The sequence below is a fragment of the Toxotes jaculatrix genome, chromosome 20 (assembly GCF_017976425.1).
Source record: "Toxotes jaculatrix isolate fToxJac2 chromosome 20, fToxJac2.pri, whole genome shotgun sequence".
Taxonomy (NCBI): domain Eukaryota; kingdom Metazoa; phylum Chordata; class Actinopteri; family Toxotidae; genus Toxotes; species Toxotes jaculatrix.
In genome coordinates, this window is record NC_054413.1 from 7,145,157 (window position 1) to 7,162,264 (window position 17,108).

The following is a 17,108-nucleotide window of genomic DNA, read 5'->3' on the forward strand; positions in this document are numbered from 1 at the left end:
AACTGCTCCAACACAAAGACCCAAGCCCTTGCATATCAATCTTATGCTATCCTTTGCGCGACTTTCAAGTATCTGTTGGTTTTTGGAACATGCAGGCTACCATACTTACCATCCACCATACCATATATAAGAGTGCAAAATAGTAGAGTATACTTATTGCATTAACCAACCTACCCTGAATGCGATACTCCCCAAGTGGAAGAAGAATCGACTTTTACACAGTTTGACTTGTGCAGGCACCCGTATTATCAAGTTGTTACCAAGGCAGCCAGGAAGAAGCTGAGAAGGGAGCGGACTGTAAGATTGTTTTTTGTTTGTTTGTTTTAACCTAGCTTCATACGTTTTCATCAGGGCTTGGGGGTTTAGTTAACATTCTGTCGAAGCTAAATCAGGTACCGAATTTAGTGTTCATTTCATTTCCATCATTCCTTTAGTCTTTATACCAGTAAATGTCTGGTCGAGCGGGTTCATTAGCTATTTCTGTACCGTTACGCTAACGTTAGCTAGCCAAGTACGACTGTGTTGACCGATCTTTTTTGGTTAGTTAGTCATATTTGACCAGTTTTTATTGGTCAGATAGGATTAATTACCTGCTAAATGCACACGTTTCCCCAAACAGTGATGTCGGGTTTTGCTTTTGTAGAAGGTAAGTTAGCTTTGTACCTGTAACTACACATTGACTGACTGTTTTATGATACAGCACGGGAAACCTAATTAGGTTACAGAAATGGCATCACAAGCATCTTCCACAGCATAGGTTGATGAAAGCTTTTCAGTAGTTGTCATGGCGCATCCCTGTCCCATCTGTCATCGCACAGGAGCAGATATGGGCATCCGAAAAGGCTGAGTACTTTTTTCAGCTTAGGCTGCCACCATGGGCACCGCATCCTCTTTGGTCAGCCCAGGAGAGGTGATTGAGGATGGATATGGGGGTGAAGGTGGGGAAGCCTGTGAGATCCCGGTGGAGGTAAAACCCAAAGCCCGACTCCTGCGCAGTTCCTTTCGCAGAGGACCTCGGGTGATTGGGGCCAGTTTCAAATCCACAGGTTCTGTGGATCTAGAGTATGCTGCAGAGTATGAAAGACTCCGTAAAGAGTATGAAATCTTCCGTGTCAGCAAGAATAACGAAATAGCGTCCATGCAAAAGAAGGAAGCCAAGCTGGATGAGGAGAACAAGAGGCTGAGAGCTGAGCTACAGGTAAAATGAATTAACTGTAGGCTTCTAAGATTCAGAGACTTGCAGTCTATTTTAGCACAAACTTAATGGCTACAGTATGTAATGTTTGTGGATGTTTTAATAGTTCTCACGATGATATTAATCATTCTCAATGTGACTACAGGCATTGCAGAAAACCTATCAGAAAATCCTTAGAGAAAAAGAAAGTGCTCTTGAGACAAAGTACCAAGCTATGGAGAGGGCTGCCACTTTTGAACATGACAGGGATAAAGTAAAACGACAGTTTAAGGTAAACCACATCACATGTTACCATATGGCATTAACTTCAGTAATCATAATTACCCTAACCTGTTGGCTAAATGACCACCAGATTTTCCGTGAGACAAAAGAAAAGGAAATTCAGGATCTCCTGCGGGCCAAAAGGGACTTGGAGGCTAAGCTGCAACAGCTGCAGGCTCAGGGCATCCAAGTCTATGACCCAAATGATTCTGACTCAGATGACAACCAGACCACTGTCACTGGTAAGACCCAGAAATCCACAGAATTGGGATATTTTCTTTACTTTTCTTTTATTCATCCATCAATCAATCTGTTCAGCATACCCATTTATTTTAGGGACACAAAGAGAGACAAAAGCCTATCCCAGCATGCTTTTGTTTTTCCTTCTATGAGCATTTATTTACTGTTAGCATACCACACATCTAGGTTTTTTTTACATGATGAAATAGTTTTTAAAAACGGTATTAATTTATTCACTCTATGTCTTTAGCTGCAGGGACACAGTGTGAGTACTGGACCGGTGGTGTGTTAGGAAGTGAGCCCTCTATGGGTAGCATGATGCAGTTGCAGCAGACCTTCCGAGGACCAGAGTTTGCACACAGTCTGATAGATGTGGAGGGACCCTTTGCAAATGTGAGCAGAGGTAAGAAAAGTAAACTTAAATAAAAATAAAATAATAAATAAAATAATAAATAAAATAATTCTACTTTTCTAGAAACTGACCTCTGCATTACCTGCTCAGTATAACATTTTATTAGGTGTATATTTATGTTTGTATTAGGATAGCCACTGAAGTACACTTTCCTTTGTGTGTCTGCCTTTGTAAGATGATTGGGATGCTGCAGTCGCCAGTCTGCTTCAGGTCTCCCCACATGTGCCCCAGGCCTTATGGAGTAACACAGTGCGCTGCTACTTAATCTTTACCCAGGAGACCAAAGCTGAGCTGGATATCTTTATTAAGGTTGGTCAGATTGGTACTGGGGTACAACAAGCTGGAAATATTTTTTTGTGGGATGTAGTAGCATTGTGATTTTCACCTTATTGGGTTTCCTGCACACAGCATAAAATAACACAGGAGCTGGACTTAGGCAAGAATAGTTAAACTTGCTCATTGGTCTTCACTGAAATAGACAAAATAGTCAATGTGTTTGCACTGACAGACAGTATTCATCTGTAGTTAAACCTGTTCATAGAGGTTTAATATAAATACCACGTTCGTCAAGAAGAACCATTAATCCTTGTCTGGGAAACCTGTGCTTAATGTTTTTTTTTGTTTGTTTTTTTTAATAGAAACACTCTCCCGTCTTAAGGAGGATGTGTGAGGGTCTAGGCCATTTCTACCTGAATGTCTGCTTCCCAGAGGAAGGTGCCGCCTCATACGCTGTGGAGCGCAAGCAGGAGCTTGAAAGGAGCTCTGTGTGTGTGCTTCTCCTCAAATCTACTGTTACTAGGTACATTAAGTCCTATACCTATCATCAATAGGAAATATCCCTATGTAATGAAGATCATTTAGAGATAAATATAATTTATAATGTGTCCATGTGTGTAGCTCTACAGTGGAGGATTGTGAGGAGGCTTTTGTGAAGAATCCAGACGGCCATGCACTGGTGCTCTACCTCAGGACTGAAGAAGATCGCAATTTGACTGGACCCACCAGGCAACTACTAGAAAGGGTCAATGCTGCAGACAAGGCTGCTAAAGTCAAGGTGAGTGTGAATTAAATGAACAAGACAAAACAGGATACAGTGGAGAAGGAGATATTTCACAAAGTTTCCAAAGTGAGACAAATCTTATATTTTACCATGTTCACCATAATAGCTGTCTATTCAAAATGCTATGAAAGTACATTGTATAGATGGTATGATAATTTAAGTCGTAAGTATATGTATGTGCTTTTAAATTGTTTTTTTTTCCCACTCTTTTTAGCTTTGCCCTAGTTGCAGAGTTGCAGACGACCCAACACTATACTTTTACAATACAACTACACTATTACTTGTGGTCAGGAAGTTGCTAGGTGCCACACAGTGTTTGTGCTGATATGTTTTGAACATTATCCCAGGTGGTGGATCATAGTGGTTCTGCAGAGGATGGAGCTGACCTGATTTATGCTCAGCTAGAGAAAGTCATCAAACAGGTACAGAATTACTTCAGCCTTTTCATCAGCTCTGAATGGTTTATACAAATTTCTCATTTCCGTCAACATTTTAAACTTCCATTTCCACCCTCTTCTTCCAGGAGTTGCTGGGTCTTGAAGGAACAGATGCTGACACTAAGGACTCCGGGATAGAGGAGGGACGTGAGGAAGACTCTGGAGATGTGCTGTGGGACCTGCATGATGAACAGGAGCAGATTGAGTCCTATCAGCAGGCTTGTAGCAGCACCACCTCTCAGTTAGGCTTCCAGAAGGTAAGTCAAATATCCTTTTTCCACATCTCCTGTCTTGTCATCCAGTCTAATCGTTTCTTAATCCATTTTTCTGTGTTTGTGTGTACCTATTGTCCTCTTCTACTCAGTATATAGATCGTTTGAATGATATGATAGCTGCTCCCCCTCCAACCCCTCCTCTTCTGGTGTCTGGTGGTCCAGGCTCAGGGAAGTCTCTCCTGCTCTCCAAATGGTGAGAAGTTATCGATTCACTTTAGTCTAATATATCATCTCACTGGTGAAATGTTCTTGTTTGAAACAAATGGTTGTCTTTCAAATTGTGCTATATGTTATTATAAAACAGGACATTGAACATATTTTGCCTGCTTTACTAATTATTCTTTAATCCTTTTCAGGATTGAGCTGCAGCAGAAGCAGTCCCCCAACACCTTGTTCCTCTATCATTTCGTTGGTCGCCCGCTTTCCACAAGCTCAGAGCCTGTTCTCATTATCAAACGCCTCACAGTCAAAGTAAGCACTGTCATTGATTTACTTCCAGTATTTGTCAGACAGGGATCTCATCCTGTTTTATTTAGTAAGTGAGAGATTTGATGTGTTTTTCTGTTGTTACATAGCTGCTGCAGCACTTTTGGTCCATTTCTGGCTTGTCCATGGAGCCCAGTAAGATCTTGGAGGAGTTTCCCCGCTGGCTAGAGAGGCTTTCAGCACGCCATCAAGGAAACATCATCATCATCATTGACTCCATTGACCAAATACAGGCACAAGCTCACTTCTTTAATCCAGATTCAACGGTCAAAGTCATTTTCCTCAGAATAACTCTTGTAACTCCATAGTTTGTCTTCTTTTTTTCTAGCAAGCGGAAAGACACATGAAGTGGCTGATCGACCCCCTGCCTGTTAATGTTAGAGTGGTGGTGTCTGTCAATGTTGAGACATGTCCTCAAGCTTGGAGGTTTATATTTCTTACATATTTCTTACATCAGTTCCTATTTAATTATTTTCCGTGCAGTAAAATACACTGTTATGGCCATTTGTAATACAGTAGCCCTGTCTTTTCAGGTTGTGGCCCACACTCCACTTGGACCCGTTAAGTCCCCGAGAGGTCAGGAGTGTTGTCAATGCAGAATGCCAGAGCATGGATCTCAAACTTACTAAGGACCAGGTCAGTAATCATCCCACCATTCCCAGTTTTTAAAACTATGAAAAAATTTTGGGTCTTTACACAGGCTTTGAAATTGTGGAAAGACATTTGGAATCAGTGGCAGGTATGTTTCTTGTGAGAACGCAACTCTTGAATGTATATTTGTTTCAGGAGAAGAGGCTGGAAAGGCACTGCCGCTCTGCATCAACCTGCAATGCATTGTATGTCACATTGCTGGCAAGGATGATAACCAGGTTAGCCAAAACTGGGTTTCCAATTCTAAATGTATTAATCATCACAGACACATTTTCTTTTCCAGCATGGTCAAATCACAGGTTCAGCTACAAAATGTATGTTATCTTGGTGAAAAATTGTACACCCATCTTCATTCTCATATAAATATCTCTGGATGTGTGTCTACATATGATTTAACTTGTCCTGACTTGATTATGTGTTTTGTTGCTGCCCAGCAGCAGAACATGTTGGTCACAGGAGAAGAGCATGGAGCAGTGTCTGCAGTGTCAGGACACCATGTCACTCCTCCGCCTAGTACTCAAGATGACACTGAGCTCCCTCAGCACAGACAGAGAGCGATACATTATGAGAGAGGTGACCGCTCTCTAGACATATTCACAATAACTTCGCACCATTTAAACACAGTTTTGTCATCATGATCTGTTTTAATGGCAACTGTGTGCTGCAAATCTACATTTAGCTTTTTTATAAACAATTTTATATTTCTTTTGTTTCTTTCGATTAGTTAAAAATATCAGTGTCTGGTTTAATTTGGCCTCACAGGGACTATGATTTTTTTTTATCTCTCCTCAGATACTGTGCCTTGTATGCACCAGCCATAATGGAGTGAGTGAATCAGAAGTTCTAGACCTTTTCCCAGAGCTTGAGTTACCTGTCCTTTCCTCCATGCTGTACCGCCTGAACAGACTCTGCATTGTAACTCTCCGCTGTGGGCTCATCAGGTTCCAACACCTGCAGGTAAAATATTCTCCTTGGCTAGTAAAATTGTAAAGCACAACGTCATGGGACACGGAATTTATCAGTAAGCATCTCTGTCACTGTTTTTCAGGCTTGGGAAGCTGTTAGGTTGGAGTTCCTGGGTGGAGGAAGCAGCTCTGCTACATACAGAGAAAAACTCATCCATTACTTCAGCCAACAACTCAGGTGTTTCAAGAGCGGCTGACCTCTCCTCATGCAACAAACCTCACATATGTCAGTACAACTCATGTCCTTGTTTTTGTGTGTGTGTATAGCCAGGACTGTGTGACATGGCGTGTTGCAGATGAGCTACCCTGGCTGCTCCAGCAGCAGGAGGACAGGACTAAACTGCAGCTCAGCCTCCTGAACCTGTTTGTCTCCCAAAACCTCTACAAGAGGTACAAAACATGCACACACACACAAGGTGATATCACAAAGCCTGTCACATTTATTCAGGTGTTGTCATACAAGTGTGTGTTATTTTCATTTTCTAGAGGTCATTTCTCTGAGCTGCTGGCCTATTGGCAGTATGTGGGCAAAGACAAAAGCTCAATGGCCAGTGAGTACTTTGACTCCTTGAAACACTACGAGAAGAGCTGTGAGAGTGAAGACAGCATGACCAAGTTGGCAAATTTATATGAGACTTTGGGACGTTTCCTCAAAGACCTGGGCCTTCCAAGTCAGGTAGTGTGTGCTTGCAATATTTTAAAGACTTTAAAGTTTGCTTCTTGTTTTCATTTGCTTATATAGCCAACATACAGAATTATGTCTGTTACTGGTTTCTGCTTGGAAAGTGCACACGGTCTGTCTCTGTCTGTCTGTCTGTCTAGGCTGTAGCCCCTTTACAGAGGTCCCTTGAGATCAGGGAGACAGCCCTGGACCCAGACCATCCAAGCGTAGCTCGCTCCCTGCACCAGCTGGCCGGGGTTTATGTTCAGTGGAAGAAGTATGGTAACGCTGAGCAGCTGTATAAGCAGGCCCTGGAGATAAGTGAGAACGCCTACGGTGCGGAGCATGCCAGCGTGGCACGAGAGCTGGAGTCACTCGCCATGCTCTATCAAAAACAAAACAAGTAAACGAGACTCTGTTGGTGATAACATGCATGATGTAATTTATAATTCTTGTAATATCGTTTATTGGTTGTTCCAGTCGAGCAGTGTGTTTACAAAGAGGCATTGCACCTGCGCAGATGATCTTAGGACCTTATTAAAAGTTAAACAATAAGAAAGACACTCAAAGACGTCCTCAATCAGGACTCAGTTAAAGTACATTTTTAATGGCTCACACCTGGTACTTTTACAATCAGGTATGAACAAGCAGAGAAACTCAGGAAGAGGTCAGTGAAGATACGTCAGAAAACTGCTCGCCAGAAAGGTCATATGGTGAGTATGTTTCTCAGATGTCCACATATTTAGTCATTCTGGCTTAATCAGTCATATTTTGCATGTCTTCTGTCTACTCCCCCCTTTCAGTACGGCTTCACTTTGTTGAGGCGTAGGGCCTTGCAGTTGGAAGAGCTGACCCTGGGGAAAGACTCTGCTGACTGTGCCAAAACACTTAATGAGCTGGGAGTCCTGTACTACCTCCAAAACAACCTGGAGTAAGGCACACACATACAAAGACATGCTGAGAAACTTTTTGTTTGTTTGTTTTTTTCTTATAATGCAGTTCGTAACTTCTAATATCTCTTTCTTTGCTTTCACCAGTGCAGCCAAAATTTTTTTGACCCGCTCTCTGGAGATGCGTCAGCGTGTCCTTGGTCCAGATCACCCCGACTGTGCTCAGTCCCTCAATAACCTGGCTGCACTGCACACTGAGAGGAGGGAGTATGAGACAGCTGAGGATATGTATGAGAGGGCGCTGGACATCCGCAAGAAAGCTTTGTCCCCAGACCACCCCTCGCTGGCATACACACTCAAACACCTGGCCATGCTCTATAAACGCAGAGTAAGGCACATGTGCCTTTTGACACTGAAATTTGTGAGTTCTTTGTCGAACGAGAGTCTGGTTTAAAGATGTGTGTTTTGCACAGGGGAAGCTGGAGAAGGCTGTTCCACTGTATGAACTGTCTCTGGAAATCAGGGAAAAAAGCTTTGGGCCCAAACACCCCAGTGTGGCCACAGCACTGGTCAACTTGGCTGTAATATACTGCCAACTGGTGAGACTGTTTATCATGCTCCAGACCTGCATATTTCTGTGATATAATTTGTACATACTAAGTTTTTATTTTAATAGCTGACTTTGTGTAGTGGTATTTCAGGTTGTATAGAGCAAAGCTAACTGTGAATTTCTTTGTCGTTGGCAGAAGAAGCACAGCGATGCCTTACCTCTTTATGAAAGAGCACTGAAAGTGTACGAGGATAGTTTGGGACGATCACATCCACGAGTTGGAGAGACCCTAAAAAACTTGGCTGTGTTAAGGTACAGTGCATCAGATTATGTTTGACATTTGGTTTATCAGAAGTAAGACAAATCATTTTTACATTGAATAATTGTGTAACCTTTTCTGTATGTGATTTTTAAATAGCTATGAAGAAGGTGACTTTGAGAAGGCAGCGGAGCTTTACAAGCGTGCAATGGAGATTAAAGAGGCAGAGCCATCACTTGTGTGTGGAAATGCCCCATCCCGCCATTCCTCCAGTGGGGACACATTCAGCCTGAGGGGACCTGCGCCCCTCCCACATGCCCCAAGGTGACCGTATTCAGCCACTAATGCCACAATAAAAGCTCTAAACAGCTCTAACTACCATAGAATAGCATCAATATCAAAACCCATGGTTTCATCGAACAGAGAACCATCCTGTTCATCACACTGACTGTGATCTGGATTGAAGTTTTAGGGTTTTGTCTCTTATGCTTGCACCTGCCAACGGGTTTATCGGATCTGCCATATTAGTCTGTGAAACCTGTGTATTTGCATATAGTATTTATTAATATTTCTAACATAAATCAGTCCTTTTAAAGGCCTGGAACTCAGGTTTACACTAACTTTAAGACTCTAAGACATTTTACTCCTATTTACATGCCCCACGGTACATATTGTCAAAATAACAGCACAGATTCATTTGCTGGCTTGAAAATTCTCCAGCCCCGTTTAGTATATTCTCATCTGTAACATGATTAAGTATAGACACATGGTGTTTTTCAGTGTACAGTGGATATTTTTCTATGCACTCTTTAAAGATTTTTTAATTAGATATAAGTCTAAAAATCTCCTTAGGAGATACCAGATGTTCTGTCAAACATTGCCACAATGTATTATGATCATGCCATTATTTCTTAACTTTTACCAAAAATGTTTATTGAATATTAATTAGTAGGACTATCGGACGTCAAGCACTTTTGTTTCCAAGTCTACATTCCGGACATTTTGAATGAATAATACCTGAAAGCTGCTGTCTCTAAAATCAAAGACACAGTTTTTATGTTGAAGATAATGTTTACCTACCAGTATTAAGCACATATTCTAAAAAGGGAATATACAGAGTCAAAGATATGATTCCAGGCCTAGACCAAGTCTGAGGAAACTCTGTCTCCGGTACGGATTTCATGGTTTGTTTATGCAAAACTAAAGGTACGTATATTTGTTCATTTACAAAGAGGAATTTTAAAGGAACTGCCAAAAACATGAGGGTCCCAGCTGACTGTCCACATTACAGTACAATGAAATAACCATTTATTGTCCAAGTGAATGTACCAGAACCTACAGTGGTATTGCCATTTCTCATGTATTAATGTAATTATAATATGTAAAAACTGTACAGAACAAAAAAAAAATACATCCAGTATATTGATAAGATTGTATTCCATCAATAAATACTTTATTGAGACAACTTAAACATTGTTCATTAGTACTGTTGTAGCAGATGTTTTCGTAAAGCTGAGTGAATGGCAGACCACACATTCACTAATCAAAACTGTAGAAAATATACAGTGTGATACATGTTAATACGCTAACTGTGATGTAATTCTAGGTTTATAGACATTTTATTAGTGACTGTTCTGCACCTTCCCAGCCAACAGCACTTTTCATGCATTCCCCTTTTTTAATTGTTTGAAGGAATTAACTCTGTTTTCTCCCTAAGTGACTTTGCTTTGACTTTTTTTGTTGGCCATCGCTATGTTGTTTCATCATCAAAGAAAGCAATGGAAAACGCATGTGAGAAAAGGCATTTTGTATCTGAATAGCTAACATGCACATTCAGATTGATGCTTACAACTTTCTCATCTGAGCCATCAAGTCTTCTAGGCTCTGTTCAGTCTCCCCCACTGTCTCTCCACCGACTGTATCCTGTTTCAAACAAAAGAAAACAAAATATTTTCACTGTTTAGTTGGCCATGTGCTTTACATTACTGCAACTCCTTTTCACAGCATCACAGTTTTTTTTTCCAGCCAAGCAGTGGTAAACATTTTCTATCAGAGAGTAGACTTGAAGTGTTTTTTTTTTAAACAGTTAACTCCTTTAAAGCCCTCTTAACAATACTGACCTCAGCTGGAATGGTGTATGCCACAGTGATGCCTTCTGGGAGGTCAGGCACAGTACCTGTTGCAGCCTGTAACTCTGCATCAGTCACCTCTGATACTAGTTCAATACCTGCACAGAACAATTAGTGTTAATACACATTTGATGCAAAGCAACATGCTGCACACTGAAAATCAAGGCAACCTATGTTACAAATCTGATGCTGGAATAGTTGGAATACTTGTTTTTCGCTCACCCCACTCATTGTCTTCATGTACGACCTCCTCCTCTACCTCTACAACTTCCACCTTAGGTCGCTCTGCTTCTTTCTTCTGAAGAGAGAAAGTTACACAGGTGACCACCATTACCTCCTGCAGCATCATGTCTGAATCTATATAGCAACAAATTGGGCTTTTGTTCAATCTCAATATCCTATCTTATATTTGAAAAGTACACATACCTTATACTCCTCCTGTTGTCTCCTACAATGGCGGTCGTTACACTGGAGGTTGGCTTTCATGGCCATGGTGGGAAAGAAGTCCTGCATGGCATTGTAGCCAAGATAATAACTGACAGTACCGAATTTTAACAGATACCTGTGAGACAAAACATAAATGTTACACCTTTGAATTTACTGTTGTCAGGTCTCTTGGTGGCTATAAATATCATTTTCTTACTTGAGGACATTTTGGACCAGGATGCCTGCGACCACGCCCATGGTTGTTGGTAAGCTGGCAGCACACACACCCTCCCTCTTTAGGGTCTTCTCATCGATGTTAGCGGCCACCACCAGGGGAGGAGCACACTAACAGAGGATTTTATTGTTAACAGCAGCTTCATAATATTGCCATTGTATGACTACAATTTAATGTTAAGGATGAAAAAAAGGATGTTGGTTGTGTGTGGTTGTTGTGTGGCATGTGGACATACAGCAAAGCAGGCTGTTTCTCCAGGAATGATGAGCTGAATGTGTCCTGACACAGCATTCTCACTGACACCAGACTCCATCCAGATCTGACCTAGTTCATTACATGCCTGAGGCAAACAGGATAACATTTTAAAAAACGTGCAAAAGCAACATATACATTGTACTGTGTGGAAAAGACATGCTAATTCTAATATTCTAATGCACTTACTGTATTAATGGCCATTCTGGCCTCAAAGTTGTCCACACAGCTCAGAACCAAATCCACCGGCATCCCTTCTTTCAGCCCTCCATGACTGAGAAGACACACAATAACATGTTATGAAGGCCTGTTCTATTATGGGGACAGAGGAGGAAAACTAGAATCTGGAGAGTAGCAATGTCCACCTGATGCGATCCATGAAATGTGTAAAATTCTCCATGGTGGTAATATTGTAGTTGTGGGTCTCGAATGACACATCTGGATTGATGTTTCTGTTGGGGAAATGGACTGAAATGTAAGCAATAATAAATCAAATCTCTCTGCTTTGGAGAAAAAGTGGTTATCTGTCAGCATCTGTATACCTGAGTGTGTGTTCTGCTGCTTCCACTTTACTGAGGCCTGCCTGGTGAGGCTGGAAGAATAGTCGGTTCATATTGGCCAGCTCTACTTTATCATAGTCAAAGAGGAGCAGCTGTGATGGCAGAAGATGAAATTGGGCAAGAGTAAGCACACGAGCAGGCGAACTGCTGAATGAAACTAATGGAAATAAGGGTAATGTGGATGAAGTAATTAAACGGTTGTATTACCTTACCAATGCCACATCTAGTGAGCATTTCGGCGGTCACACTGCCAACTCCGCCAACACCAACCACAGCGACTGTGAATGTCCGGATTTTCTGTAAAAACACTGGACGATTAGTATCCATCTTAATCAATGCAGAACACTGATGTGTATATATAATAATATATATTGGTTAAAATCTATTACTACATTTAATATTTTTCTATCTTCTCTAAAGATGTCATTTCATACTGAACATCTGCATTAAATGCACTAAAATACATATTGTTATTGTCAGATGATATTATTGGAAAAATATTGGAAGTAGGTGCAGGCTTCAACAACATCAGTTCTTCCGTACCTTTATTACTGTGCTTCCTTATTGCACTGCGCTGCAAAAAAAAGAGGAACCATCGAATATACATACCTCATAATCATCCACGATGCCCATTCTCTTTAAAGCCATTAGACGACTGCAATGAAAACACAGAGCTGAGATTAGCTTGTGGTCTATGAAATACCACCATATGGGATGAGTGACTCATAAGGCGTAGCCTGCCGGCGCTATGAGCAGCCCGGACAAAATCTGTTAAAAAAATAAATAAAAGCTGAAATAATACAATAAAGTCACCTGTATGGGTTGGAATCCACAACTTCTGCGCTCATTTTGTCAATTTTCGGTCTGTGCAGTGCATCCTCCATGGCACACTGCTTCTGCTTACACTTTATCAATTCATTTTCCAGCTCTCTCACCCGAAGCTTCAGCTCCTCTACGGTCGCCATTAGGAAAATTAAAAAAAAAAAAAACCCCGCTCAACAGCGTCAACGAAATATATTGTTGTATATATAAATGCCACTGGAATAGCGAGATGTTTAAATCGGAACAGAAAGTACACGTCTTCACAACTCAAATCAGCTGTCAGGATGTGCGTTCCAGTAAACAACGTCCGAGTAGAAAACGAGTACGAATACTTTAAAATGTCCCCCGCATCATTAGTGGATTATTTGAAAAGTCTTTCGAGGACAGGAGCTGACTGTCGAATTATTTCTGGCCATGTGATTTAAAAACTCAGATTAATCACTGCAAGATAATGAACTGAATAACAGAAGTTTCGAGGGCGTCACGTCGGTGTGCATCCGTAAGCGGTCCGACTACTCTCACCACTGTCAGCCCATCAACGCACCTGGAAGGAAATTACTATCCCAGTCTACCTGAGACATGGACGAGGAGACAACTCCTGTGCGACAACAACACAAATTCGATGTTGGCAGACTTCAAAGATATTTGTCTGCCAAGACAAATAATAGCACACTCACTGTCAGACAGTACAGGTAAGACAAACAGCAGCGGGGGGTTGTTTCACGGTGTGTCAGCTACGCTGGCCGAACAATCAACGGAAAACTAATACTGTAAGAATCATGATCAGCTTGCTTACTGATAACGGTTTATTGTCTCTTTCAGGTCTGGTCAGTCAAACCCGACCTTCCTAATCCAGACCCCCTCGAACAGCTATGTCCTGAGGAAGAAACCCCCGGGTGATCTGCTGCCAGGGGCTCACAAGGTAAGGTTTAATAAATCAATAACTTAGGTCAGTAACACTTTTTCGCACCAACTTTGTTTGTTGCACTGTTGTGTGTGGTGGTGCCACTTCTCCAGCAGGGGGAGAAACGTCTTTTGATTTACTTGACTGAGGAATTCTCTTAAGGTTATTTGGCCATAACTGTTAAGTTAAATGGACTGTCAGAAATAAATGCATGTGTTTGTGTGAAAGCACTATTATAAATATATCAGCATATGAAGGCATAGCTCGCTGCTTGTACCTTGCAGTACTTAATGCATTAAAGTGCAAAAATTGTTACAAATGCTACTTGTTCCATATAATTTCCAATTATACATTTCTAGGGAAAGAACTATGGATGAGGAAAGTGGAATTTGAAATATATCCTTGTCTGCATATAATAACCTATCACCAATATACACTCTTCATCATGTAAATTTCTATATAGCCAGTTTTTTTTTTTTTTAACTGTTTTTGTATTTTGTATACTGGTTTTGTAACTTAAGTTTTTTTTTTTTTTTAAGATTGTAAATACGGTATTTTTTGCACATTTTCTTGTACTTTGCATGAATTGCATGCACACTTCTTGTTTTTCTGCACTTTATCCCCTTTTCCTGTTTTTCATGTGAGCTGCCTAACAAATAAATTTCCCCACTGTGGGATCATTAAGTGTTATCTTATCTTGTCTGATACAGATTGCGTGTCTAAGATAGCAATTAACTGGAATTAATGAATTAAAACTGTTCCAACTACAAGCGGTGTACAGTTTTTATATAAATTGTACAAAATGACATGGTCTTTTTTTAGAAACCTTTCTAAGAATTTACAGTTACCTATCCTATCAAAGAAATTAATTTAAAAAAAAATCAGACTTAAAATAAATAGTCCACCATAATATATTGAAGCTTACAGTATTGGTGATGCTTAATCTTTGTGATATATATATATATATATATATATATATATATATATATATATATGTATATGTATATGTATATGTATATATATATTTTTGTTTGTTTGTTTGTTTGGTTTTTTTTGACAGGTGGATCGGGAGTATCGGGTACAGAAAGCCCTGTTTTCTGCTGGTTTCCCTGTCCCTCAGCCTCTCATGCACTGCACTGATGTTGAGGTCATTGGAACAGAGTTCTACTTGATGCAGCATATGAAGGTAAATCAACCAAGAGCCAAAATTCACACGATTGTGAAATCCACCAGCTGTAACTCCTTTCATCTTTTATATTCAGTGCTGTTTTATTTGACCTCTGCTCTATACTCTAATGATAAAAGATGTAATTTGGACTCACATGGGCCGGCTTGCTTGACCTACTTAACTGATGCACAGGCCTTGTATCATATAATGGTCAGCTATAATGAGATAAAATATTTGAGGGGAAAAAAAACATGATTAAACAATCATGTTTATTGCTATGACCAGGGTCGTATATTCAGGGATCTTCGTCTCCCTGGAATGAGTCCAGCAGAGAGAACGGCTCTGTATGTAGCTGCAGTGGAAGTGTTGGCAAAGCTACACTCACTCGACCTGGCGTCACTGAACCTTGAAGGGTATGGGAAAGGAGCCGGCTACTGCAAGAGACAGGTGAGATAACACCTTGTAACCGGTAAATCTAAATAACCTTATATATATAATCTGACAAAAACTTGTTGAATTCGTAAAATTTCTTTAATTCTTTAAAGGTGTCTACCTGGACAAAGCAGTACACCGCAGCAGCCCACAGAGATATTCCAGCCATGAATGAACTGTCTGATTGGTTGATGAAGAATTTGCCAGCCAGTGACAATGAAGTCACTCTTGTCCATGGAGATTTCCGAATAGATAACTTGATATTCCATCCAATGGAGGTATATTATTTAAATTATGTGAGTTATTGTAGGTCAGAAAACAGACTGATTCTACCTGCTGACTAAATTTACGTTAGCAACAGTTGGAATTTGGCATCCAGCTGCTGCCTCCAGTATTCCCTGTTGACTTTTCAATATGTCTCAGGCGGTTACTCTTACTACTTTGCTGCATTTGACAGTAAGATCTCAAATCATCAAAGTGTATTTGATGTCATCAGGCACGTGTGATCGCAGTGTTGGACTGGGAGCTGTCTACCACTGGGCAGCCCCTGGCAGACTTGGCCTACTTCCTAATGCCTCACTACTGGCCCAGAAGCCTCAACGTTATCAGCACAATGGGCAGCTTAAAAGGAATAGAAGGTATTGAAAAATAACAAATAACAACCCCGAGCAGTATTAACAGGTATAGAAAATGGCTGGGTAGAAGGGCATATTGTTTTCTAATGTCTTTGCGTAAACATACATGTGTATAGGTTCACACTATCTGTTCCATTTGTCATTGTGTCTTTCCTATTTCTTGTCTCTCCAACCAATGACCAGGCATTCCAGCTGTGGATGATCTGATCTCCATTTACTGCAGGTGCAGGGGGATCCCATCTGCTTTGCCACAGTTGAATTTCTACCTGGCACTGTCTGTCTTTAAAATGGCAGGAATTGCCCAGGTGTGTCCCTGTTTATGTGCCAAGTACAGCTGCAATTCTATCCCCATTTTCCCTTTTGAGATATACATACATTAGAATTTAAGGAGGTGAAAGTAATAGATTTGCATATGAAGATAGCATTTTGAAAGAAACCCACATGGATATCTCACACTTTCTGTTTTCACCCTTTTTATTTACCAGGGAATCTATGCTCGGCACCTACTGGGCAATGCCAGTGAACCCAATGCTGCTCAGTTCGGCCAGTGTGTGGAGCCCTTGGCTAAAGTTGCCTTGCAGCTTGCAGAGAGGTTGGTTGCAGTTATAATTTTATTGATGTGCATTAATCTACTGATATCAGAATAAATACAGTTTCATATAAAGATTTACGACAGTTCAAACATGCTGATATTAATAGAATATGCACATTCTGTGTGTTGTTGTAGGCGAGAAATCTGATTGATTCCACCTGCTGACTAAACTTAAGCCAGCAGTAGCTGGAATTTGGCGTCCAGCTGCTTCCTTGATATTCCCTGTTGACGTTTTAATGTATGAAATGTGTTTCTTGCCAGATCTCTCACAGGTGTGACAGAAGACAGACTGTTCCTTCAGACGGCTAAAGGTCAGACTGTTCTCCAGCAAGTCAAAGACTTCATGAGGCAGTACGTGCTTCCTGCTCAGGAGGTCAGTGTCAAGTGTTACCAAAACATAAGCAAGATTTGTTTGCCCAGATGAACTTTTATCTTGGACATGATGAAAGGATTTGACAGAGGACAGGGGTCTATTCATGCAATCAGGACTAATTGATTTGAGCAAGAAAACAATAAGTCTGTTGATTTTATAATTTATGTAATCAACAATAAGTCTGTTGATTACATAAATTATATTGATCACAGAATTATCATCTTCAGTAGGCATTATA

The 17,108-nt window shown here is 40.7% G+C and overlaps 3 protein-coding genes across 6 annotated transcripts in view; 2 read left to right on the forward strand and 1 right to left on the reverse strand.

The window, feature by feature from the left end:
* The first annotated feature begins 231 nt into the window (after nucleotides 1-231).
* On the forward strand, nucleotides 232-9,322 carry nphp3 (nephronophthisis 3). 4 transcript variants are annotated; one of them, XM_041066099.1, is made up of 28 exons: nucleotides 232-297; nucleotides 819-1,198; nucleotides 1,341-1,466; nucleotides 1,548-1,698; nucleotides 1,947-2,099; nucleotides 2,284-2,417; nucleotides 2,747-2,907; nucleotides 3,006-3,162; nucleotides 3,516-3,590; nucleotides 3,692-3,862; nucleotides 3,970-4,073; nucleotides 4,237-4,351; nucleotides 4,456-4,599; nucleotides 4,695-4,792; nucleotides 4,900-5,002; nucleotides 5,153-5,235; nucleotides 5,452-5,590; nucleotides 5,810-5,974; nucleotides 6,066-6,160; nucleotides 6,250-6,372; nucleotides 6,469-6,658; nucleotides 6,805-7,046; nucleotides 7,281-7,356; nucleotides 7,447-7,574; nucleotides 7,681-7,921; nucleotides 8,007-8,132; nucleotides 8,280-8,395; nucleotides 8,502-9,322. In XM_041066099.1, exons 2-28 carry the CDS (start codon nucleotides 875-877, stop codon nucleotides 8,668-8,670), a joined length of 3,909 nt encoding a protein of 1,302 aa, XP_040922033.1. In that variant the 5' UTR covers nucleotides 232-297; nucleotides 819-874; the 3' UTR covers nucleotides 8,671-9,322. The 4 variants fall into 4 exon arrangements, with proteins under 4 accessions (XP_040922033.1, XP_040922032.1, XP_040922035.1 ...); XM_041066100.1 differs by having other exon boundaries at nucleotides 237-392; XM_041066098.1 differs by having other exon boundaries at nucleotides 233-1,198.
* An 801-nt stretch (nucleotides 9,323-10,123) lies between these two features.
* On the reverse strand, nucleotides 10,124-13,061 carry uba5 (ubiquitin-like modifier activating enzyme 5). Its single transcript, XM_041066107.1, has 12 exons — nucleotides 12,758-13,061; nucleotides 12,554-12,599; nucleotides 12,152-12,241; nucleotides 11,927-12,036; nucleotides 11,750-11,836; nucleotides 11,574-11,658; nucleotides 11,368-11,472; nucleotides 11,115-11,242; nucleotides 10,898-11,033; nucleotides 10,694-10,769; nucleotides 10,463-10,569; nucleotides 10,124-10,265 (listed from the first exon to the last, which is right to left on the reverse strand). Exons 1-12 carry the CDS (start codon nucleotides 12,907-12,909, stop codon nucleotides 10,188-10,190), a joined length of 1,200 nt encoding a protein of 399 aa, XP_040922041.1. The 5' UTR covers nucleotides 12,910-13,061; the 3' UTR covers nucleotides 10,124-10,187.
* Nucleotides 13,062-13,206: 145 nt separating this feature from the next.
* The window catches only part of acad11 (acyl-CoA dehydrogenase family, member 11), a 45,186-nt gene continuing 41,284 nt past the window's right edge, over nucleotides 13,207-17,108 (forward strand). Inside the window, exons 1-9 of the mRNA XM_041066106.1 lie at nucleotides 13,207-13,458; nucleotides 13,589-13,688; nucleotides 14,731-14,856; nucleotides 15,124-15,285; nucleotides 15,384-15,548; nucleotides 15,767-15,908; nucleotides 16,089-16,210; nucleotides 16,391-16,497; nucleotides 16,759-16,870. Coding sequence (XP_040922040.1) covers nucleotides 13,346-13,458; nucleotides 13,589-13,688; nucleotides 14,731-14,856; nucleotides 15,124-15,285; nucleotides 15,384-15,548; nucleotides 15,767-15,908; nucleotides 16,089-16,210; nucleotides 16,391-16,497; nucleotides 16,759-16,870 — 1,149 coding nt within the window. The 5' untranslated portion in view covers nucleotides 13,207-13,345. The remainder of the gene's footprint in view (nucleotides 13,459-13,588; nucleotides 13,689-14,730; nucleotides 14,857-15,123; nucleotides 15,286-15,383; nucleotides 15,549-15,766; nucleotides 15,909-16,088; nucleotides 16,211-16,390; nucleotides 16,498-16,758; nucleotides 16,871-17,108) is intronic.